The sequence below is a fragment of the Denticeps clupeoides genome, chromosome 2 (assembly GCF_900700375.1).
Source record: "Denticeps clupeoides chromosome 2, fDenClu1.1, whole genome shotgun sequence".
In the NCBI taxonomy this organism is placed as follows: domain Eukaryota; kingdom Metazoa; phylum Chordata; class Actinopteri; order Clupeiformes; family Denticipitidae; genus Denticeps; species Denticeps clupeoides.
The window spans coordinates 26,171,190-26,196,521 of record NC_041708.1 but is presented as its reverse complement, the minus strand read 5'-3'; the positions used below and the strand labels follow the sequence as shown (position 1 = coordinate 26,196,521).

Genomic DNA, 25,332 nt, shown 5'->3' with positions numbered 1-25,332 from the left:
GCATTTAATTGAATCTGAGGTGTGTTTTGCAGGGATTCACTGTGTTGTTGCAAGTGCTTGTGGAAATGCTGATTTTGTAAGAAATAAAAAATTGCTGTATTGCAGGCAGTGGCCGCGTTTTAACAATAAATCATGTCCACGGCTGTTTGCTCGGTCCCTACCTGCCATCGTGGCTGCGTGCACAGTCACACGTCCCGCTGGCAGCCTACTGCTGCCATTGGTGGTGTTCTCACGCATGGGCTTTTATTTTTTGTCCACAATTTGTGATGCCAGACGTGCTGCATTCCTTGAAGCACTCGAACCAGTCAGCTCTCTGTTCCTGTGTGAGACAGCTCACAGACACACACACACACACACACACACACACAGCTGTTCTCTGTGTGTGTGTGTACAAGAGAAATACAATATAGAAATTTCATATCTCTTTACTCTTTCCTTTTTATGATAGATTCTCTTTGGCTGAAAGGTGTGTGTGTGTGTGCGCGCGCACGCCCGTGTGTGTGTTGGACCACGTCCAGTCCCCAGGATAATAACTGCATTGTCAGGATAATTTATAGAACTCCTGGTTTCTAGGGCAGAATTATGGGATGGCAAATGCTACTGTTGTCAGATTGAAAAGCTGCAGCCGTGAACCTGTGTACTTCGACGCATGCTCACACACCCTGGAGGAAGAGTTGTTTGTGTGTGTGCATGTTAATTGTCTGTGTTTTTTCCTCTTTATGAGGTTTGCCTACACACACAAGCATGAAATTCCTCTCATCTCTCACTGTTGACGTGTGTGTGTGTGTGTGTGTGTGTGTGTCCTCGCTCTCCTGCTGTGTGGTTGAGTGAACAGCAGTTCTCTCTCTCACTACTGCAGATTGCAGTTCACATCGTTGATCAGGTTGATATCCCCTATAATCTGATTATGTGTGTGTGTGTGTGTGTGTGTGTGTGTGTGTGTGTGTGTGTGTGTGTGTGTGTGCGCGCGCTACATTAGCATTAGCACTGCAGGTACAGTCATCCCGCTTACTCCTCCTGCTCTCTCTCTCTCTCTCTCTCTCTCACCCCTCTCTGCTGAGTGTACTGTCTCAGCAAGGCTAAGGCAGCATTTCTTCCAGTCCTCCTCCTGCAGTGTCCTCCTCCTCCTCCTCCCTCCTCCTCCTCTCACTTATACCTCCGTTTCTCTTTCTCACTCCGTCTGCTGCACCTGCTCTTTTGCCAACATGTACCAGAACCCGTGGATCTCCAACTACCTGAGCCATGTCAAGTTCTGTCAAGGTGAGTGGGAAGCCCCGTCCCATCCCAGCGGCGAGAGGGCCCGGGTGCGCAGCTCCGCCGTGGGGCTGTCCTCCTCATATCGGGTGCTGCTGCGCTGCAGGCTGGAAGGGCGGACCGAGCCGAGCAGCGGAAAGCGCTGCAGAGGGAGAGCGAGCGAGGCATGCTGGCCAGCGCCGTTGTTCGTGCTTTTTAGTTGTGGCTGTTTCTGCCGGTGGCATGTGTGCGCACGCGTGCCCCTCCATGTGCTCACCACTGTTGTTAGAAATGGGTGTAGTTGGACTGTGTGGGTAGGTATGTGTACGGTGTAACTTTTTGGCTTCATCAGCGTTTGGGTCGAAATGACCGGATGTTCGTGTACCTGTCTGACAGTTGATGCGTGTGTGTTTGTGTGTAATATTATGATTCTGTAATGGCTCTTCGGAGAGACTACATGTATGTGGGGTCTTATTATTTTGTGTGTGTCCATCTGTCTAGATATGTGATGTAACTGATTGGCTTTGAAGTGACACACACTTCCTACTCTACCCCCTAATTTGTGTGTGTGTGTGTGTGTGAGTGTGTGTGCGCGTGCGCGCACCGCCTCTGTGTGTTAATCCTGTGCTATGCAGCCAACAACATTTTGAGTGCACCTCCTCTGGCATTGATAGTCAGCAAATGAGTGAGATTTGTAAAAATCTGCCCTAGTCTGCGGTCCTGGTGGAAGGGTCTTGATTTGGGGTCCGGTAGTAAGAGATTCTAACGCCCCATTATTTCAGTGTTGCACACCTACAGCTCATTCAATGTTTGCAGGTGTCTTTCAGGGGATAAAGAGCAATCGGGGGTGTGTGAAAGTGATACACAGCACAGCACACGGTGACACAACGAAATGCGTCCTCCGCTTTTAACCATCACCCTTGGTGAGCAGTGGGCAGCCGTGTCGGGCACTCGGGGAGCAGAGTGTGGGGACGGTGCTTTGCTCAGTGGCACCCTTCTGATTTCAGGTCTGGTTCTAGGCCCCTCAAGTGTGTGAGAACATAAACTCTATATCTTCGTAAGCATTGAGTCATGGCTGAGTCATTTAATGTCTGTGTTAAACAGGTGTCTCTCCACCGATTACAGACTGTGTCTGTCCCTAGATTTTATGAAGCATCTCTCTTTTATCTCTGCTGTGTGTGTGTGTGTGTGTGTGTGTGTGTCTGGCCCCCTGAACTCCTAAGACGTAATGCTTGTCTCAAAGCTTTGAAACCAGTAGACCACACTTACGGATTCATACGATTACCAGTTAATTGCAGTAAAAAATAGTTTTTGTTTTGGCTTCAGTGCAGACATCTACTGTTTTCATGCTCCATTAACTAATAAACCGCAGCTTTGAGAAGTAAATGGAGGCAAAGTGGTCACTATGTTTACTGGCCCCTTGTGTAAATACCCAGATAAATGTTATATTGAGTATAAATATATTGAATAAATGAATATGTGCTCATGCAAGTTTGTGTGTTTGCTGTGAAGTGTCTTCTCCATTTTGTCCTTTTGTCAGTGACTAATTTATTCACACATTTGGGTTCCAATCATTTTCTTAAGCAGATAATGAGCAACTTGTACACTATGAAATCATTAATTTCATAAATATATATCATTTGTTTTTTGACCATGATTGCTACACAAATGACCCCCTTTCTATTTGCATGAAATTGTTTGTGAGGCTGTCCCACCCAGCTCTGGTTGCTGTTGTGTCATTGGACTGCGTGAGGCTGGGGAAAGGCGGATTTTTACAGCGTGAGAGATGTTTTCTCCAGATATTCTGTTCAGCTGTGAAAACACACCCTCAACGCAGAATATAGCTGAAGGCTCTCTAAAAGACCTGGACGTGTGTGTGTGCGCACGCACCAGCGTCGGGCTATTTGGTCTTTGTTCTTCATTAATGTCTTTTTAATACATGCTGTGAAGAATGGGCTTTAGAGTTGATCCCTAAACCTGGTGGGAGACTTCTGCAGAACAAGGATTTATAGATTTTTATTGCAAGAAGTTTGTGTGGTTTTGTGCTGTCCCCCCCTCCTATTGAAGTATTGTGTTACGAGTATATATTTATGTCCCTAGGTTTTTAGCTTTTGTCATTAATTAAATTGCTGTTTTGTTTCTTTTTCCTGTCTGTCTGTCTGTCAGGAGTTGCTTTGGAAACGCCGGTCAAACTTGACGGACCAACGCTGCGACAGAAGAAAGGCTTCAGGTGGGTGGGGTCATAGGATCAAATAGTTTACTCTTCACTTATCTATTAGTGTGTGTGATCCCGCTATATTTGTAATAATGTAGTTGGCCAATGGTGTGTGGAGGGCCATTTGGGGTGCAGATGAATCCATGATCAAGGCTCTGTGTGTTTTTATTCAAAGTCAGTTCCTCATATTTGTACTGAGTTGCATTGTCTCACTTTATTTAGCGCCTGTTGCTTATGTTTACCTGAGGGTAAAAAAAGGTAAAACGGCTGAGGCAGGTTTTGTGTAATTATTACTCACAAACTCTATTGATAATCAGCTTTAGCCAGGAAATACTTGGGCATCTTGCACATTCTGTGTTTTTCTCATCTGATTCGCACCGGGTCAGTGTCGTCCTCTGTCTTCAGCAAGAACCACAAACACATGCTTTTCCAGGTCTAGAGGAGAGTCAGGACAACCTTACCCTTTGTCTCTCAGTTTTCAGAAGGAGTTTTCAGTTGAGGACAAAGAGCAGTTGTCCCAGAGCACCAAGGACTTTGATGTTAATCTCCTGGCCGTTCTCCCCAAAGGTGAGTGTGCTGGTTTTATATATGAATGGATGCATGCGTGCACGAACACACACGGACACATGCGCACACACTTCAGCGGAAATGCAAATAAAGGGGTCAGACCTTGTCTCATTGGTTCCTTGGATCCTGGGACTGTGTGTGTGTTTGGGAGTGCACTAAATGAGGAAGGGATATTTTCAGCCTTTTTGGGCAGAGCCACCTGTGCGCAGCCCACCAACCCTTCTCAGCAGTTGCTAGTGTGTATTGAGAATAGCAGATTCAGAGACTGTGTGTGTGAGAGATGAGTTGTTATAATGGGGAAAATTGGTGAACAAGATTTAGGTGAATTTTCTGGGGTGCAGAAACGTACAGGTGAGACCTCATTGCGTGTAAGTGTTGTATAGTATGTTACATGGCCAGGTACAACATGTTGGTTTCTTTTAGTGTCTGCCTGTGTGAAGAGTTCTAATAGGGTTTTACATGGTTAGCAGTAAAAAATTCTAATCTGAATTCTGAGTCTCTACAGTTGCTCACACTGTGACACTTATTTTCAACATGTACTAGGGTCTGAATTAGCCAGAGTTGAGGGGTCATGGCTTTGATATGCTTCATATGATTAAATCCAAGGCCAATAACAAAAACTCCATTCAAAGGCTTTTTATAAGAGCAATAATAATAGCGACTTAAATATGATTTCACAATCAGTTTTAGCACATTGGATGTAAAGTGTGATTTTTTTCCAAATTGCCTTCGCACAGTTGTGCTGTTCGTAGCACATGCTTAGTTCTCCGCTGCTGCTGCAGAGCTGTGTTGACTGGCTAGTTTTTTTTTTTTTTTTGTGACTGAGGAGCCCCAGCTCATTTATCAACTCTGTTTCAGCATTTGACCTCTGCAGGGTTTTGCACCAACAATGACAGCATTTCCCAACCCTGTTCTTGGAGTTCCTCTCCCAGAAAGCATGAATTGCCCAACTCTGCTTGAATCCTATTGCATAAAATAATTTTTTTCTTTTTTCCCCCCCTTCTTATTCAGACTGTAGGGACTCTAAGAGGCACTTGATAATTACTAGGGTCTACAGGGATAAACCATTGTAAAGTATATATTTTAAAAAGATTCAAATGTTAATTAATAGTTTATATACAAAGATTTGTTAGTGCCAATTTGATTAGATATGTAGTCTAACTGACCCAGTGCTGACGTAGTGACCAGCTACAACAGCAAACCCTGAAATCCAGTTATACCAGCTAAAAGGGAAGAAAAGAATATGTGCAGGGATGAACTTTGATGACTAATTTAGACAAATTTAGGTAAACTGTTTATGCCTTAATCTGTGTGGACGTGGATGTGTTATAATAGAAGTCTGAAGCAGCTTCTATTGTTTTTTTGTGTTTTCCAACCATTTGGATTGTTGAAGCTTGCATAAATTATACAGATTTTGTTTCTGTGCATGCGTAAAATTTTTTACTGTTTTTTTTTTTTTTTTTTTTTTTTTTTCCTTTTTTTTTCTGCTTTGAGTTTTTATGAGCGGGTGGCTTGGAACTGTCATCGAACTGAGCAGGGAGGAACAGGAGGAATGGGGGAGAGAGCAGCTTTGGCTGATTTCACTTCTTCCCATCTGCTGCTGCTGCTGCTCAGCTCCTCGGCGAAGCTGTTGTAAAATGCGTCTCCTACAGTTTACGATCTCTTGTCTTTTTGAGCTTAAAAATTCAGCTTTTAAATAAAACATTATGATGTTACACTGGCCCAACTTTTTGAGCGTGTGGGTCATCTTTTATACAGGGCACAATTAAATTCACAAGCTAAAATACAAATTCCCCCAAGAAATTTAGGAAAGTTTTCTTTATTTGCTATGAATGTCCAGTTGCAGGCGGTCTCATCTCTTGTATTCAGTTTATGCCCTTCTACTCCATTTATCCCATTCGTATTTAGCTGTGGGACCAACACAGAAGTACCCTGATGTGGTAGTGGGATTTGTTAGGGTTTTATGACCTTACTTTTTGTCTTTTGAGAGCATGTCATGGAAGCCCCAGGTCACTTTCACACATAACTGAACACCGTGAATTGTGAACTTTTCGATTTTTAATTTTTTTTTTCCTTCATTGGTCAGGTTGATCTGTGTTCTTTGTTCTCTTCCCCTGCAGTGTCAGAGTTGAGGAAACGTTTTGAGAACATCAGTGGCAGTACAACAGACTGGAGCATGAACAGGTGATTTGTTGTGAGGACTGAACAACCCTGTTTTCCCGAAGGTGACACTTTCTCTTTCTTTGTACGACAATTCACAGGAAAGAGAGGAATGCTCGTCGTTTGGAGGGGATAGAATCTGACTTGCAGCCCTCTCTGATTCCCAGTGATGGCATGGTATCCAATCGGCTGCTGGAGGAGGATGCACCCCAATACACACGTGCCACCGACCCATGTGACCCCAGTGAGTTGCTTGTCTATGCTACAATGTATGCTGCATTGCAAATTACTTATTTGTTGTAGTCTTAGTATTGAGCAAACCTCACATTGGTTCAGATTTAGTGTTTGTCCCCTTGTCCATTAAAATGTTATTTAATCCAATAATATAATCACTGTGGTTTGAACAGAGTGGAATATTTAGACCCCTGCTTGTTAAATCAGTCTGTAATGTTTAATCAAAGTTGCACATTTAATCAGTATTTTAATATCGCACTTGATGCAAGAAAAAAATTGTAATGCTATTTATACTGTTCACTAAAACAAAGCATAATTAACTATAGTTGTTCTATAAAGAAATGCCATGTTCGTTTGAGGATTAGCTTTATCGTTCAGTGTCCCCTGTAATGCTCACTAGATTTTAATTTCTTCCCCTTGCACTGTTTGTACGTGCTGTTATTATTCCGTGTTCGTAACTGTTTGGTTTTTTTGTTTTATTGCAAGTACCAGTAGTATTCAGCATGCTCGTAATTGTTTCTTCTTGTGCATAGCTTTAGCGTTCAGTGTGCATTGTTATGCTAGTTTTGTGAAGTACTACTGTGAGTATTAGCGTTAGCACTGTTTTGTTCTGTTTTGTAGTGTTCGCTGAGTAGTATTCAGTGTCTTGTTATTAATAGGCTAATGTTGGTTTTGTGTCGCATTAGCATTTAGTATGCTTTGTGATGCTGTCTATGATGATGGTGGTTTTTACTGTTGGTATTCCTGAAGCGTACAGTAATTTGTAAAATACTGTTTTATATAATTCGAAATTTAAATGTTACATGCAGACATCTTTTCATTCGTAAAACAATGTATTCTGAAGCTTTAACATTTCAGTGTGGTTTGGATTCAGAAATGATCAATAACGTATCAATAGTGTTGAAGTATTGTACCAGCAGCTTAAAATCACTGTTAACATTTCCATTCTGACGTCGCTCAGAAAATACCCTTCAATAACACACATCATCATAGGCTGTGCATATTATACTGTACAATGCAACCTTTACATATAGAACTTTTGTAAAAACTGCCTTTGGGCAGAACAGAGCTTCTACCTGAGTGGAGTGCAGCATGAACAGCCCAGAATATCATTTGCACCTCGCAACACGACAAATTTTTACTGTCGCTGCTAGCTGCAGTAAACTGAGGTCTTTCTCCCATTCATAACTTCGCCGCGCAAATCCACGCTTGAGACAACTGTATGTCTGGGCAGCCAGATGAAAACAGACATCTGCACCTTGATGTGCTAATGAAATCATTTTCCCCCTTCGTTTTACGGTTATAAGGATTTTTTGAATTATTAATCATACACCATAAAGAGAAAATTATGGCACAAACACATTAATTATTGTATTTCTGGCAACACTGATTTTGGTGTTTTTGGTTTAGAATGCTTTGTTTACAAGTTGCTTAACTCTTTTTGGAAGTTTTAACTCTTTATGGATTCATTGGTGTCTGTGTTGCAGTACCTTTACAGCGTCACCCAACAGCTGAGGCAGAGATGGCAAAGCATCCTACGGATGATGGAGAACGGCAGTCCCGATCTCGAATTCGCACTGACCCCACCCACATTCCTCTCTCTGTGGCTGACCTGGACAAGGCGGAGCGCATTGCACGGTACAAGGCTGAACGTCGCCGGCAGGTGGCCGAACGCTACGGAATTTTCCTGGATCAGGACCCCGAACCTGAGTACTCTGCACGCTACACTTCTCGCTCTGCTCACCACTTGGAAGGCTCTGATAGAAATGGCCCATCCCACCACGGACCAAGAGAGGACATGATTGGGCTTGAGGCGGGCACCATCGCACATGCGCGCATTACCCATGCCGAGAAGGAGCGCACCCCCGAGAGTGTGGAGTCAGTGTCCGAGCGAGAGAGCAGGATGAATATGGAGAACCAGCGGAGGGCGAAGGAAAGAGCGATGGGGGAAGGCGTGTCCTCAGACTCCTCCATGCCCTATGTGGATGTGACTGGGTCAGCGAGGATATCTCCAATGGACCACAGCTCCCCCAAAACCAGCCGCCGGTCTTCTCCTGGGGACCTGTTCATCGAGCAACAGGCTCACAGCATCCTCAGCAGACAAGGGTGAGTCTTGTCTGTCTTTTTTTGCTGAAATTATTGCTGCAGATCAACTTTGACCACATACTTAATATTAATGTTTTGGTATTGCTGTCAAAACCCATTGAGGCATGGACTCCACTAGACCTCTGAAGGCAGTCAGTAGCAAATCCTTTAAGGCCTATAGGTTCCAGTGTACTTGGTCATCTACAGTGTTTGCAGACCAGAACCACTGGAAACATACAATTTTGGTCATTTTCTGAAACCCAGGCATCATGTCATTGCCACTTCCTACATAACCTACATGTTATTTGCAATTTACTCCTTTATCCAGAGTGACAATGAGTAGTTACAGGGACAGTCCCATTGGAGCAGCTCTGGGACATGATGGTTGTAAGTGGGGTTTGAACCTGTGACACTGGACTTCTGGTCCAGTTGCCCACTAGGCTACTACCAGCCGTAATGTTATGGCTCATCCATGTATACTTGAGGTCTTTTAATGACCTGTGTGCAACACTCATTAATTGTCCAGTTGCACAATGTCTTCTACAATCTGCTCGCCCCCCCCCCCTCGGCTAAAACAATACTATGATATTGGAAACAGAAACACTTTATTTGAAAGTAAAATATAACAATAATATTAGAACACAATTTGAAAAGGAAATGAGTTGAAGTTTGCATTCCCACAAGCTTTTGTGGCGTGCCAGTAGAAATGCCTTCATTTATATCTTTGAACATGTGCAGCTCAGTGTTACCTGAATAGATATGTGAAATGCAATGTGTGTGTGTGTGGGGGGGGGGGGGGGGTTACATTTTTAATGGAATGTGAAAGGCGTTTGAAATGCTAAAATTGTGAGTGTAAACCAACAGAATGAAGTATTTAACCAACATTTGAAAATCAAATTGGACGCCAGGGACCAGCATAATTTAACCTCTGTAACAATACAAAATGAAAACATTAAGTACACACACATATTAACGTATTAAGACGTCTGTGAGAATTATATTGTGTGTGATATGCCAACCTTTGGTTTTTAAAGTGCTTTGTGTGCTCTTAAGGCTTAGGGGTCAGCCTTGCCTGGTTTTTAATCCCTTTACTGAAAACCCTCAGTCCATTCTCATATGCTCTTATTTTTCCATTTTTGTCCATGACTGAGTTATTATTCCTGGGAAAACGAGGGTCTTAGGGGGATACGTTCTCAGTGTCTCTACTTCTTGGGTTGTTTTACCATGGAAGGTCTCTCTGACTGGCTTCTCTCATGCTGCGTTCAGTACTGGCAGCGCTCTGCCTTGCTGGTCTCTGCAGACAGATTCGGATGGGGACACAATGTCCCCCATCAACTGGCCTTCCAGGTACGCTGCCTGAGACTTCACCCATATAATGCTGGTCTTAACATATCTCATGCCTTCTACCACGCCCTTTCTGTGGAGTGTGGTTTTTTTTTTCTTTTTTTTTTTCCCCCAAGCGTGTCCTGTATTCCTTGTGTGGAGCACAAAGGACCCGTAATTCCATTTTTAACTCTGCCATGCTAACATCAGCTGATCTCCCCCCCTCACACATTATTGCCCATTTCCTCAGACGGTGGGACTAGTGATTACATTCTAAAGCTCACCCAAGGTAAATCGAACCACAGTTCAAGTTGAAGTGTGCTGCTTTCTCCCTGCCTACTTCCTGCATGTCATGTGAGGTGTGGACTGATTATGAGCACAGAAATAACTTGTCAAATTAAGTGATCAGTTTGTCATGAAACAGTGTCATGAATTCCATTCCTCTGAACAACAAGCCCCTCCCCCTTTATTTCTTATTGAGGCCATCGCTATCAATATAAATTTACATAAATTACGTAAATAATATACACTCTCGGACCGCTACTACCACTGCTCATGTATGGGTCTTGCTTTTTTTTTTTTTTTTTTTTTTACATAAGAGCAAATCTGAAGACACAGGAGTATTTAAAATTTTAAACATGAGCATTTTACACTCTTGGCACTCATGTTAATGAGCATCTAGTGAAGCGGCTTTGCATGACAATAGTACAAAGCAGTCATGAAGAGGCAATTAATAAATCTTTATCATGTGTGGATTTTCACTGCAGCCATTCTCATGTTAAAAGTGAATTTTGATCCAACCTGGCCTCAACCAGAATATCTTTTTAGCTTCATGGTGAAGCTAACAGAACTCCAAGCCAGAGCACTGTGCTTTGCTTGAATCTTCACTTCAGGTTCTTGTTATTAATAATAAGAGAAGTCTCAACTTTTGGATGGTTCTAAGAATTACATCAGTCTTGATTTATGCGTGGAGTCCATGAGTTGATATATGCTGTGATTGTCTGGGTCATGAGCAGTAGACTGGGTGTCTGTAGGGTGTTTGGTAATTATAGGCCGCTGTAGGGTGGTCCACCACAGATAGGTGTGGAAGATAAACAGTCCACAATGCAAGTGTGAAAGGAATGAAGATGGGAAACAGGGAAGGTCACGTGATCGGTGGTAAGGAACTCTATCTTACTGACAAACCAACAGCAAAATGAAAGGTTCTACTACTAGAGCAGAGCAGCCATTGCAATAAAAAATAATTACTTGTCTGCTCTTGTTGTGTTACACGCTCGTGCTGTAATATCTTGTTTTACTGGTTTTTGTTGTGTGTGTGTGTGGTGTTCTGTCTGTGGTGACGCATGAATGAGGCAGGTGTGTTTGCTGGGTCTGACGTCCACGAACAGCTGAGGGTGTATGGCGACACCAGCTTGTGTTGTAGTGACCCGTCTTTACTGTGTGTGCACAATAAAAAAGTGAAACGGTTGAGGATTTCATTTAAAGATCTATTTCAAGTGATTTTACACACCAAAGCTTTGTAAAGGTACATGGATGTGGCCGCATGTATGTTGCATAATTACTACCACGACCCACAAATATGTAGTGCGTGTGTGTGTGTGTGTGTGTGTGTGTGTGTAACCCGTGCTCTCTTTCTTCCTGAAGAATCCGTGTTAAGGAGCGCGTGACTCGTCACGTGCCAGAGTTCAGCTCTGTTCCTGAAGCTGCTCCACTGCGCCGGCTCCCCCCGGGCACCCTCTCTGCCCACCACCCACTCAGTCCTCCGGTGAGGTCCAGCCGAGCCGGGCCCTCTGACCGACGGGACCCTGTGAGCGCATCTGTTGTCCGCGGGGTGAGAGGAGAGGAGATTGGTCGGGGAAGAGTGCTGGAGAAGGCGGGGCTTGGGGAGCTGGAGGCAGAGGTGTTGCTGCGCAGTCGCCAGGCGGTTCTGCCGTCGGAGGTTCGGCGCAGGGAGAGGAGTGTGGAGGACCCACGGCGAGGGCGGGGCCACGATGAACACCCCGAACGTGCATCCCGTACCCAGCCAACGCACGTGCCGCAGGCTCGCGTCAGAGAAGATCAGTCGAGAGCTGACGCACACACCCACCGGGGCTTGGGACCAGTCACCCCACACACACGTCCCCATGCTTACGTTGCTACACACGCGCCTGCAGGCACAGACACCTTCAGTCATCACGCTCCGGACTCCATCCGCCCCCCTGTCCAGGGTGGCCCCAACATACCGCACTCTCAGCCGCACACACCTCAAAATCCTCAAATCCGGGCAACCCAGGCGGCGACCGGTGCAGAACATCTCCGCCCGGAGGCCCGAATATCACTGGCCCAGCTGCGTAGCTCCTACCTGGAGAGCAGCAGCACCCCCTGTCAGCACAGGTGGGAAGTGTGTGTGTTCGTGGACTCTCTAACCCTGCTGGGCCGAACGGCGTCTAACCGCTTTGCGCAGAGTGGCTTTACTCACCCAATAACCCGAGCATCTAACAACGCGTGCCGCTTCTCCGAACAAGGTGCGGCGTGCAAATTAACAGCTGGGAGCATGAGATGTAGGCATCAAAGAGGCCATTAGAGACAACACTTAACAAGTTATTCGCTAGTTGGATTGCCAACCAATTTGTGCAAGGGAAAACGTGTGCAGCCGTGTTTTTTTGTGAGCGGAATGCGAATTAACCGAGTGAGCGTGAATCTTAACTGGCATTTCTGTGTTTATTAAAGGGCATTAGGAGAATTTTTGTGTGATTTTTTTTATTTCTTGACATTTGTGGCCATAATGGACAATGTAAGACTTCTGGCAGAGTATGCATGTGTGTGTATGTGAGCATTCTTGTTACCCTGGTGCCTGAACCACGATCTTCACCCGTACTTTTCCTCTGCCTCACCTGTACCTTCTTTTTCTTTTCATGTTCCCGCCCCTGTCGGTGACCTGTCTGTAGCAATGGCCAATCAGGAGCTTTGCCCACAGTCGCAGAAGTCCCTTGGAGAAGCAAGGCGTGCAGGGAGAGGGCAGGGCGTCGCCCCCGGAGATACATTTCCTCCAATGAGAGTAGAGCGAGCTCTGAGCGGTTTAGGACTCAGCCAGTCGCTTCAGCCAAGCAGCAGGATTTTGATAGGTACTCTGGAGTATCCAAATAAATAAATAGATGCCGTGCTGCGGGGGTTCCTCAACTTTGAGCTCTCAGGGCCTAGATACTGATCATTTTCTCTCCTCCCTTTACCTGTGAGTCAGGGGTGATGCGTCTGTGGCCAATCAGAAGCAGCAACTGAGAACTGAGCTGAAGAGCCCCCTACCATATTGTATCTAGAACGTTTAGCCTGAGTTTGAAGGATCAGAAGGATGCCCCCTCTGTCTGGCTGCAGTAACAATGACAGAATTAAATGAACTTCATTAAAATGTTCTGTATGAATTAATCTCTGATACACTGAAAGAAGTTGAAATGCTAAATTCCCCAGAATATAAGCATTAGTTTACTGCATTGTAAAATTGGATGGTTACATGGCCTGGTCCTGTGGGTTAATGTTTCCTTTTTCTAGCATGCTTCAACCTAGCTTTACTTAATTTGATTGCAAGAAAGGTTCTGATATTGGAACAAAAAAAGTGCTAGTCCTAACAAACGTGTGTCTGCAGAAGTAAGCATTTCTCACCATTGACCTCACAGAAAAGTTAGTCACTCTGGCAAACCGTGTGTCTCTGCATGTGCACCAGATCTTTTCACCTTTAAATGCACCAGCCCAGCATCCCAAGACTTTGAGCTGATTTGTGAGACACGTGGGGTCATAATCTAGAGATTTGCTCTCTGGTGGCTGTGTCTGTGTGTGCGAGTGAGAGCGATCATTGTGCATTCTCTCTGGTCTTATTCAGCAGAACGTTGCTGGCAGTGGTTTTATCCTCAGAACTGGAGTTGAGCAACCCTGCTTTGTGCTAACCATTGTACTAAGCATTTCTCCCTCTCACTAACTCTCCCTCTTTCTCACCACCGGCTGACTGGTCCATACGGTGACCACTCAACATGTAGTTTTCGGCCTGAGTACGTCGTTCATGGCTTTGGCTCACACTGTTGTGTGGTTTTGTGTTCCAGGTCTGACCCGGTCCCAGAGTCCCTCAGTACTGAAGGTGAGTCGTTTTTTTTTTTTTTTTTTTTTGTCCTGGACCTCCCTTCACCTCTTTTTGCCATTAGGTTTCAAAATTGCTTAAAACTGCAGAAATTTGGAGACTGGGTGGATTTATGTTCTGTGTCCAGGTTCTCATTTTGCTTGTGTTTTTAGAGTGTTTAAGGCTCTTTTTGAGTTTTAGGAAAATTCCTGGCTGCTTTTTGTTCCATAAGCCCTGAGGATCAGTAGCACTTCTATTTAGTCCTATCCTTATGCAAACTCTAAAAGAGCTGTAATTTATACTTTTTTTTTTATCAAAGTGTTCATGGGATGGTAACGTGACAATTCCTGCTCATGTCTTTTCCAATAGGGCCTTGGAAAAATAGAAAAACAATTGACTCACTAGCTGGAAATGCAGCTTTTTTTGGGGGGGTTGCGACATTGCACACACATTTTTGGGGGAACTGTGTGAACTGTAATGTCCAGGGATTAACCAGCAATGACTGACTCTGGTTTGAGTTGATAAAAGTAGAGTTGAAGCCTGGTCACTGTTTTGAAAAGGGTTTAAAACCCAGCAGATGTGAGTGCATGCACTCATGAGCTCAGTTCAGAGGAATGCACATGTGCTTGGGGACACACTCACTTGCACACACACACACACACACACCTCTTCCTCTTCTGGCAGCCAGGGGCAGAGGACTGGATCTGTGATGTTTCTGGACCATGGTCATTCTCAAAGGAAAAGAGGAAGGGAAAAAAAAAAAGAACTGAACTGTTTTTCTCTGTGTTCCCTTCCCCACAGTGGATGAAGAGAAGTTGGATGAAAGAGCGAAGTTGAGTGTTGCAGCCAAACGTTCACTTTTTAGGGTAAAACAAGTGCTGCTTTTTCCTCAACCCTCCAACACCAGTCAGTTTAAGAACATGTTGCAGTTGAAAAATACGTTCTCTCACTCACACACACACACACACACACACACACACACACACACACACACACACACACACACACACCAATTTGAAACTGATTATTAGGGATCAGCGCCACGTGTCTCATTGGAACAGTTGCAATAAATCTAATTTGTCTTGCATCACATTAGCCAGTGTCACATAGTGTTTGTGTGAATTATTTTGTGTCAGGAGTTGGAGAAGAGCGTGGATGGTGGAGCTTCCAGACAGTACAGTAGGAACGCAGCTCTGGATCGCAGACTGAGGCGCACACAGGACCGCTCACGTACCCAGCCTGTCACCACGGAGGAGGTGGTCATCGCTGCAACGTGAGTGACGCTCAAACATTTTTTTTTAAATGTGCAGAATGGGTCTCTACAGTGGATGTTTATTATTGCCAGTATGCATCAGACCTGGAGGTTCTCCAACAAAGTCCTCAGCAGGTGTGGTCCCTTGACCACATGAGTAACAGAGACATTAGATTACGCAAGTTTAAACCTGAAGGCTTCATTGCTTTGCGGTTTAAAGGCCTAATCTTACCCAGATGTGTGGGAATGGTGAAAATGTATTAATTGGAGGGTAGACCATGTCTTGGTGGTTCATGTCCAACTTCTGCTGTTGAGCTATAGAGGCCATTTGATTGGTCACACATGCAGGGCTGCGGGCACAGTATGTTTGCTGGTACTTGCTGAAAAATGTCCCATCTATTTAGCTCTAATATAGTCATTAATAGTCATTAGTGTTTTAATTAGATAATCTGTCATTTTTTCCTGTTTATGTACTTTATCCTTCTTATTGCTGTCCTCTGCTTTTCCTGTCCTGTGTTTTTTGTCTCCCTTTTCACTCTGTCTTCAAACACACCACAACCTTCTTCAGTCATCCTAGTTCTGCCTTAAACACAGTGTCTGTACACACTGCTGTAACACATGCTTCTAGCTCTGCTGTGGCCAACAGCACACCCAGCCAGTACAGGTACAAGTGGGTTGGACTGGTTTTCCTTGAACACTGACTGGTTTTTATTGTAGGCCTTTGTGCTCATTGCACGTTTTAACTGTTAAACCCAAGCAGTTTTTTTTGGTTTTGATTTAACCGCACTCCTGATTAAGAAAATGACTTGGCCATACTAACACCTTTCATGTTATGAAGTTCATGCCAAACAGAAACATGAGGTGGTTTTAACCATGCTGATTTTGCTTTTATTTAACAGTTATGCATGAAATTTGGTTTTATCATTTCAATCACAACATTTTAATGTTGATGCTGATCTGAATGTTGACATCTATGGTTTGTCATCTTAGTCTTTAGCACCTTCTTGTGGGGACAGGATGTATTACTGCTGTTTAAAGTGATTCTTGCCTCAGAACTCATAGAATGCCCCGCAGAACTGTATTGCTCTGTTACGACCTGCATGAGCTGCTTCATTGTTCCAAATGCAATGGCCCCAGTCCACAAGGCCTGCATGCCAGCCATTCTCATTTTTTATTTCCTCCCCCCCCACCCTCTCGTCTCCACTCATTTCCCCTACCAGCCTCCAAGCGTCCTCGCACCGCAGCATGGTAGAGAAGCAGCAGGCTCAGGAGGCACGGCAGGACGAGTGCCGATTGGAGACAGATGCACCCTCGCGCCCATCCCTGGGCACGCCCTCTGAGGAGCCTGACCTGTCCACGCTCAGCTTGGCAGAGAAGATGGCTTTATTCAATCGGCTGGCACAGCCACCTGTTAAAGTGCCCCGCTCCAGGGGGGACACACGGGCGCGGCGTTCCAATGCACGCTATCAAACCCAGCCTATCACTCAGGGCGAAGTGGAGCAGGTATGGGGCCAAGGCTCATTCAACATCTGTATAAAAAATCTGTCCCGCATTTGCAGCTGATTTTATTGCTTTATTATGGAAAGAAATAAGTTTTGATGATTTGTCAAAAGAAGTCTAGTTCGTTGCAGAGAGATATTAATGAAGTGTGTACCTCAAGAGGTTATGGGATTATATATCAGGGTTATGGGGTTATATATCGCTTTAATAGGACTAAAACTGTTAGACGTTTATCATCTTTGATCATATCTGATTATTAAGGGCTTTAAACAAAGAAAAACACTGATAGTCATTGCATTCACCATGTAATTCATGCAAGTTAATAGGATACAGTGCACCATTAGCTCACCTGGAGAAACAGTGAAGCAAACAGTGGCAGGGCAAAAAATCTATGGCAATAGATTGAATGGCTAGACTTGGATCAGACTTGCGCTACTCAAAAGGCTGCAATCTGCAAACTAGTTTTTTTTTTTAGGATACTAGTTTTGGACAAGTCAAGCACACTAACCGTTTGCATTTGATCCTGAAGCTAGATTTTAATTTCCTTTTAAACAAGAACAAGCTTGACTAGTAAGATACCAAAAATGCTAAGTATGACAGGCTGTCTTTGATGCAGGACTGCTCTGACTCTGAGCTGAGTAGTGTGGAAGTAGAGCTTTCAGAAGGCCAGAGTGATCTAGAAAACGTAAGGACGTGCTTTTGGGCGGTATTGTATCTCAGGACCTGGCATTGCTCTTGCATTTTGGCATCCTGCACATCTGCAACGGCCTGGTGCCACATTGCTACGTGTGTGCTTCCTGATGGTTAGGCTAGTCACAGATTAAGATTAATTTAGTCAAAAAAACGGTCCAGCATGGCTGCTTATGCAGTGTGTGTGTTTTTTATTTATTTTTATTTTTCTCCCCACAATCCAGAATTCTCTTATTAGCTGTGATTGAAACATTTTTTTTAAATCACTGTTGAGCCACATTGTTGTGTGTGTGTGCGGTGTGTGGCTTGCAATATAGAATGTACACTGTGCATTTTTTGCATTGGCTCCCCAACTTTTCATCCATGGCCCCCTTTTGTGTAAAAAACATTTTGAGCCCCTGGCTCCTGCATGTGTACACATATTTTGTATTCCAGCTCCCCTTTAATTTACTTTTAAACATTGTAATCCATGCAAAAAGGCAAGTTATTGAACAGAACAAAAAAAGGTGTAATCACCTTTCCGGTGGAATTAAAACACAGTTTGGGAACCTCTGGTTGAATATTCATGTGAAGACAATTGTCCAGATCGTTTGATCTTTTATGCTGTAGCCTGTAGTTTTTAAAGCTTCAGCTCTGTGGTTTGCTGGTGTGAACTTGGGTTGTGGAATCTGATTGGCTGGCTGGTAGCTTGTAGTCTTTGTCTGTGAGTAAATAGTTGAAGACACCCTTTCTTTCCTGTTCACCCAGCTCCAGAATGGTTCGGCTCCCAGGTTCAAGTCCCCGACCATCTCCACAGCCCTGTCTGGTGACCTTCAGCTGACCTCTGCCCCTTCAGGTCCCAGCTACTTTGAGCACGCCTCCCCGTCCAACTCACCGGGGCAGCCGAACGCCCACTCTCACATGCAACCTCCTCAAGCCGCTGAAAAGGACATAGTCACAGGTAGAGGAGGAGTTTTAAATGTGGAGCCGATGACTGACCTCATGTACACGCGTAGCGAGAAGCAGAGAGCGTGATAGAAAAATGCTAATGAACATGCACTTCCTGGTGACTGTTTTCACACAGAATTGTGGTTTTGAGAGTTCCCCTCAGTCGACTCTGCAGACGACAGATATGCCACTTGTGTCATGATGAGGGTTTAAATTTCTTACAAATATAGGAACACTGATGACTCTTCCAAGTGAAAGTGATATGGTGGGATCAGATGGGGGAAGGCTTGTTAATATTATTGTAGCCAGAGCTTATATGTAATGTTAAACATGTGTATGTCTGTGTCTTCACATACTGTGAGCATAACAAATCATTTTTCCTTCATAGTTTCACATCTGTCTCTTTGGCTGAGAGAATTAGTTTGTGTGTGAGGGTTTGCTCTGCCCCCTGCCTGTTGCACATTGAATTTGGCTTTGGGCTGTACTAACCCCTTCCTGTGTGTGTGTGTGTGTGTGTGTGTGTGTGTGTGTGTGTGGTGTGTGTGTGTGTGTGTGTGCGCGCGTGCATAGATCTTCCGGAGCTGAGTGTGTCGGTTCCCACAGAGACAACAGCGGTTGCTGCATCTGAACTCTCTGGCCGGAGTGCGTCCACCTCACACACACCCCAGCTCAGCCCAGCTGAAGGTGAGGTGGAGGGAGTTTCTCACGCACAACAGTATCTCACCGAGAGCATGATGGCGAGACAGATGTCAGTCAAAGAGAGGTGAGACATTTCCTGTGTGTGTGTGTGTGTGTGTGTGTGTGTGTGTGTGAGATAGAGAGAGATGCAGAGGGAGGCAGACGATGTGCTGTGTTGACAGTTCATGGTTTGAAGAAGCCTGGTTCTTCACTACGCTTGTATGGAATTAGAGAGAACTAATTTCAGAGTATTTTGGCACTTTTTCTCTCCCTTCGTGGAACGGCGTAGAAAATAAATGCAATACAGATGCTGAGAGAGAGAAAAATTAGCTTTTTAGCACTGTACATCTGAAGTAAAGTACTTGTGTAACTCATGGTGTGTTACATGGAATGGGCTTCTCATTGATTGATGACATAATTAAATGCTGTGTGTGTGTGCTTAGCCACACACACAGCACAGTACTGACCTTTTATAGTGTGAACTGTCTCACAGGGTGATGTACAATGGTGCGTGTGTGTGATGCTCCTTTTTTGGCTCTTAAGATGTTCTGTGTGTGCACACAACTGGCCCTTCTACAGAACGTTTCCGTTATTCTCATATGATCATGTATGTATATAACTTGATTGGGAGTATAGTTGTATCACTCGTCCACCTTGCATTGTTTGGGTAGAAATATGTAAATATGATTAATAGTGTGTGTGTGTGTTGGGGGGGGGGGGGGGGGGTAATACGTGTGTGTGTGTGTGTGTATACAGTCATTAGTTTGTCTAATAAGGCAGGAGGGTATTGCATTTTGCTTCAATTGAGGACTTTGTGCTGCTCATTAGAGAATTTGACCAGGAAGTATGATTTAGGTTTAGGCTTAATTACAAATTCATAATACATCAGTTACATATTTATTGCAAAGATCCTTACATAAAGACGTGTGTGTGGTAGTGAACCAGAACCAGAAGACCCAGGTTCAAATCCCACTTACTACCATTGTGATTTGTAAGTCGCTCTGGATAAGGGCTTCTGATAAATGCCGTAAATGTAAATGTTTGTCTGCACGGTTCAGGCTGGCTCTGCTGAAGAAGAGTGGAGAGGAGGACTGGCGGAACCGTATCAATAAAAAGCAGGATATCGTGCATGTTGCAGTGTCTGAGCGCCACACCCAGCTCTGGGAACTCGAGCAAAGCTTCAAGAAGAAGGTAACACCACCTTTCGAACTGACCTTTTTAGACAATCTTGCACAGTAAGAGCTCACATCAGATCCACTCTCTCAGTCACGACAGTAAATCGGAAAGAAACGGGGCGGAGTCTGTCTCCCAGATTCTCTGCTTGCACACTACAGGGGGGCTGTACCTTTTAAATGTTTAATGAGGTCAGGACAATCATTCTTTTAGTGTTTTCTACTGTGGTCCAGTTTTGACTGAAAGCCATTCTCGTCTGTTAACAAATGATTATTGGTAACTATTGGTATTGAAATAAATGTGGAAAGTAATTTCATTTTGATTCTCTTAATTAATGTAAATTGCCTATTCATATTAGATTTATATTAATATAGTGCATCTGGACATTATTCACAGTGCATCATGCTTTCCACATTTTATGTTAACAGCTTTATTCCAAAATAGATTAAATTAATGTTTCCTTAATTCAGCACTCAAAAGGTTTGAGTTTTTGGTAAATATATTAAAAATAAAACCTCAAGTAAACATTTCTCAATGTCATTATGGGGTGTTAGTGTAGAATTGTAAGGTAAAGATTCAATTAATTAATTTATCTAGGAATAAGGCTGTAACATAACAAAATGTGATTCCCTATAAATGAGTGAAGTGTACAGTCGCAGCCAAAAGTTTTGAGAAAATATTGGTTTTCAAAGTTTGCTGCTTCAGGGTTTTTAGATCTTTTTGTCAGTTGTTTCTGTTGAGGATTGAATTACAAGCATTTCAACGGCTTCATTGACTGACATCAGGTTTATGCAAAGACTCAATATTTGGTGTGTTGGCCCTCTGCAATTCGCCCTGGCATGCCGTCAATCAACTTCTGGACCAAATCCTGAGTGTTTGGCAACCCATTCCTTCATAATCAGTGCTCGGAGTTTGTCAATTTTTGTCCTTTTTCCCCCCCCCCACCCACCTTGAAGAATGACCACAAGTTCTTTATTGGATTAAGGTCCAAAATTTCAATGTTTTGTCCCACAAAATGCACGGCACTGTGTGCCATCATGCTGGAAAAGGCATTGTTCTTCACCAAACCTTTCCTGAATGGTTGGGAGAAGTTGCTGGTGGAAGATGTTTTGGTACCAGTCTTTATTCATGGCTGTATTCTTAGGCAAAATTGTAAGTGAGCCCACTCCCTTGGATGAGAAGCAGCCCCAGACATGAATGGTCCCAAGATGCTTTACTGTTGACTCGAGACAGGACTGATGGTACCGGAATCATCTTTAGGAGATGGTCCTTGTGCTTGCATGACTTTCTTGGGCATCCTAAAGCCTTTTTCCCAACCCTTGAACCTCTCACCTTGATGTTTTTGATTATCCAATAAATGGGGTGGTAGAGGGACTTTACAAATCATCTGATCACTCTTCATAACTTTATGGAGGGGATGCAAATTGCTGTACTAAAACTTTGTGAAACAGTATTTGTCATTCTCAGAACTTTTGGCCAGGACTGTATAATATATTTAGCATGTATTTAACATCCTTATTAACACTGCGAGATGCAGACTCTTGAGAGTTGTGCAACCTTTCTGTCTTACATGATCTCTCTCTTCGACCTGCAAATTGACAGTATGTTTATTAATTTATGTATTTTTATTTCTGTCTTCATGTTGCACTTGAAAAGTGCAATAGTTATTGGTAATGCAGTGTATCTTTAGCGGTTTTTATACATACACTTCATTATATAAAATACATTTTTACACACTGTTGCATGTAGCATTATCTGAGTGCCTCAGGGAAACAAGTGAAATGTAGTTGTAAATCTGCTGTTTCACTTTAAAAGCAGACCATTAACATTTTTTTTTTATTTTGCACAATTACACAGTTTCTCGGTACATCAGTATTATTGGAAATGTATACAGACGTCTTATTAAGAGAGTGAAGATTGCAGCTAAATAGTGAGCAGCCTTTCATGTCTGCTTGTCCATTAATCCAGAACGCATTGAGCTAATGCATCCGCTTGCTTGTCATTTACCTTGAAAGATTGTCTGTTGGGTTTATTGACACAACAAGAGACTTCTTGTTATCTGGATGTCATAGTAGGTACTTGTTGGTATAGGGTCACACAGGGATCTGTAAGTTGTACTGCTCTGACCTCCTTACTCATCCTGTGCCCTTTTTGGTTTTGTAGTCTTTCTGTTCTGGAGTGTTTTGATTTGACCCACATCTCTCTCTGTTTGGTCTTTACTGATACTGCTTTGTCATGTAGCATGCTGTGGATGTAGGCTTAGGTAATCATGAGGGTTCGGCTCTGAACCCACACCTTAACATAAGGGCTAACTGTTCACAGCCTACCCCTTTTATATTGCACAGATCGGGTCCTCTTGTTTATGAATTTCAGGACTTAGGGTTTCTTATGTAGTTTAATGACCATAATATAATTAAAATTCTGTTGTAGGATTTAAATAAATTGCATTTTTGATGACCAAATGCACAAGTAGCAACTTAAAATCTGTAGTTTCAAAGACTGATGTTTCAAATTATTTTTATTGGTTAAACTGAGGTTTTAAAATTTCATGTTTTCCTGTATAAATAGAGCAGCTTTCCCCCAAGAGTTGCATATGATGCCTTATGATTTAAATATTTGTTTGCTCGATGTAGAATAATAAAACAAAACTAAACCATTCTTAATCCAGAACTAAATGTAAACTCTGGTTTTTGTGCTTTTTCTCACACCTTGATTTTATTAAAAACAATTAGTTTGTTTTACTTCTTGGTAAATAATATAGATTAAACCAATGTGGACATTTAAAACCAGTGTGGTCCTGGAAAGAAAAGGATTCCAAACAAGTTAATATCAACTACAATAAAACTAATATGAAACCAGCAACGACAATGTTCTGGCTCCACCCCTATTGTGTTTCCACTTGTTTTATTTCTTCCACGTCTTTCTAGGATGGCGGGATGATGATAGATGACTTTGCTGTGTCTGATCAGCTATGGGTAAGATGCCTAGATGTGTGTGGTGGTGCTGCTGTGTATTTCTGACCTCATGGTGGTGGTGCAGCCTCGTGCATTGGTGTGTTCAGCTTCAGTGGTGGAACTCCTTACTGGATCAGGGTTTATGGTTTTATTGGTCCGCATGCATCATGCCTGGCTGGTGCCAAAGGAACATGGCATCAGCATGGTGTTTGTAGTAACCATCACTGCCTCTGTGTGTGTGTTTGAGATTTACAGCCATGGTGACTCTTAAGATGGCTTTATCATTATTGTCTTCTTTTTTTTTTTTTTTTTTAAATGTCCCTTTTCTATCATTCTGCTTTTCCTTCTATTTTCACACTCTGCATGTATGTCTTCAGGACCCTATTTTCTCCTCTGCCTTGTCCTCTGTTATTAAGCCATTGGAGGACAGGATGCAGACTGATCCACCTATCCAGGTGAGGGTGCTGCACTTCTGAATCTGCTACTTGAGGAGTTGCACCCGCTCTTCTCACTTAATCTTTATGCAGACCTTATTAACTGTGTAAAGTTTGTATAATTTGACATTTTGCAGGTACCCATGTATAATAAGTCTAAAGTTGAAATGTTATCCAAGACCTTTTTTTTTTTTTTTTTTTTTTTTTTTAAACAATTTAACATTTGTCTTACAATTTCTTTTCCATCTTGTTCTCTACCTTGTATGGTGTTCTGTACACCCACCATTCACTGTGTGTGTGTGTGTGTGTGTGTGTGTGAGAGAGAGAGAGAGACTGTTTGCAGGATAAAGTTGATATTTTTTCTGTGTGTTTTGCTTCAGAGGATTAGTGAGGAATCAGAGAGGATCGAGATGAGCATTCAAGAGAGAAAGCAACTCATCACTGCACAAGAAGAAGCTTGGAAGGTCAAAGGTCATGGAGCAGCCAATGACTCCACACAGTTTACAGTCGCGGCACGCATGGTTAAGAAAGGTGTGTGATCCTTAAATGAAATGTAACATTTTCAAATGAGCATCTTCAATGGCCACTTTTATTTGCAAGCGTTCTGTGTTTCAGGTCTGGCTTCGCCTGCTGCCCTCAGCCCTGCTGCACTCTCTCCTACCAAAGCCAAGAACAATTCACACCCCATCTCCAAGCCACAGGAGGGTAATGCCATGTTTGTTTGATCAGTGAAGCTCATGGATCAGTTTGGTTTTACTTGTATATATTGTGAGGTCAATGGATCTTAAACCCTTTCCAACAGAGATTGAGGTGAGGAAGGACATGAATGTGGAGTCCGACAAGAAACTAGACAAACTGGAGTCTTTCTTAGGGAGGCTTAATAGTAAAGGTGAGTGTGAGGAATTGTGCTAATATTTCCCATGATGCACATCTACTAGTTGGTGAATGCATGTGTGTGTTAGTGGCAGGACTTCAGGAGGCCACACTCACTGTGACTGAGAAGGGTGTGAAGGAAGTGATGCAATTGGATGACGAGGTCTTCTCCAAGTTCTATCGGCAGACTGAGGAGCTGATCAGCCTCTCAACGAAGGTTGACCTGGTTGATGACTTTGATGCCATCTTTGGCTCTCAGCTCCCAAAGTAAGACACCAGACTCATAATTGATTTTCCTTCATTTTAAAATTGCATTGCCTCGTTGTTCTTTTTAGATTTTGTGATACAATTTAACAAATTGTTAACTTTTCCAATAACTTATTCAACATTAGAGTAATACAATTAAGAGTAAAACCCATTTGACATGGGTGCAGGTTATACGAAGTGCTTTGATCAGAATTTGTCTGTGCCTTGTTGATCATTTGTGATTCCTGACCTTCAGGTTGACCTCTGACATGGTGCAGCACAAGCGTGCTGTGCGACCGGTCCGGAACGTCCCATCATCAAAGAACCCACTGAGGCTGCTGGCCACCAGAGATGACATCAGAAACGAGTACACCGAGCATCGGCTCAACATCGGCCTACTGGAGAGCAAGAGGATGAACAGAGATAAGAGTGAGCTCTTTTTTTTTTTTTTTTTTTTTTTTCCCCCATAGATCAACATTTTTTAATTCTGTTCTCTGACAGGCAAAAAAAAAATGTAAAATTCATTTGTTAAAGCATTAATAGCCATTTCCACTGGCCTGAGGTTTATTTGAGCTCTTTTCACTCATGGACTTTGTCCTGTCCATATTCACTTGAGCAGAATAGTGAATAGGAACAGATCACTCCGATTTGGGTGAAGTACCAAGTTCAGTTGCCAGTGTGCGGTATTGCCCATATACCTTTTA

At 43.3% G+C, this 25,332-nt stretch overlaps 1 protein-coding gene across 12 annotated transcripts in view; it reads left to right on the top strand.

The window, feature by feature from the left end:
• Positions 1-25,332, top strand: part of svila (supervillin a) — a 40,801-nt gene that overhangs the window by 7,916 nt on the left and 7,553 nt on the right. For 2 of the 12 annotated variants that reach the window (XM_028958780.1, XM_028958788.1), the window contains exons 2-23: positions 3,400-3,463; positions 3,924-4,015; positions 6,136-6,199; positions 6,277-6,419; positions 7,882-8,515; positions 11,462-12,190; positions 12,745-12,921; positions 13,888-13,922; positions 14,703-14,767; positions 15,038-15,174; positions 15,722-15,817; positions 16,374-16,656; positions 18,091-18,283; positions 18,841-19,033; positions 20,007-20,139; positions 23,049-23,096; positions 23,453-23,530; positions 23,890-24,040; positions 24,125-24,214; positions 24,312-24,398; positions 24,472-24,649; positions 24,885-25,057. In XM_028958780.1, coding sequence (XP_028814613.1) covers positions 6,192-6,199; positions 6,277-6,419; positions 7,882-8,515; positions 11,462-12,190; positions 12,745-12,921; positions 13,888-13,922; positions 14,703-14,767; positions 15,038-15,174; positions 15,722-15,817; positions 16,374-16,656; positions 18,091-18,283; positions 18,841-19,033; positions 20,007-20,139; positions 23,049-23,096; positions 23,453-23,530; positions 23,890-24,040; positions 24,125-24,214; positions 24,312-24,398; positions 24,472-24,649; positions 24,885-25,057 — 3,631 coding nt within the window. In that variant the 5' untranslated portion in view covers positions 3,400-3,463; positions 3,924-4,015; positions 6,136-6,191. Of the gene's footprint in view, positions 1-1,079; positions 1,261-3,399; positions 3,464-3,923; positions 4,016-6,135; positions 6,200-6,276; positions 6,420-7,881; positions 8,516-11,461; positions 12,191-12,744; positions 12,922-13,887; positions 13,923-14,702; positions 14,768-15,037; positions 15,175-15,721; positions 15,818-16,373; positions 16,657-18,090; positions 18,284-18,840; positions 19,034-20,006; positions 20,140-23,048; positions 23,097-23,452; positions 23,531-23,889; positions 24,041-24,124; positions 24,215-24,311; positions 24,399-24,471; positions 24,650-24,884; positions 25,058-25,332 lie in introns of those variants that run through there. The other 10 variants (XM_028958737.1, XM_028958731.1, XM_028958722.1 and 7 more) reach the window with 10 other exon arrangements.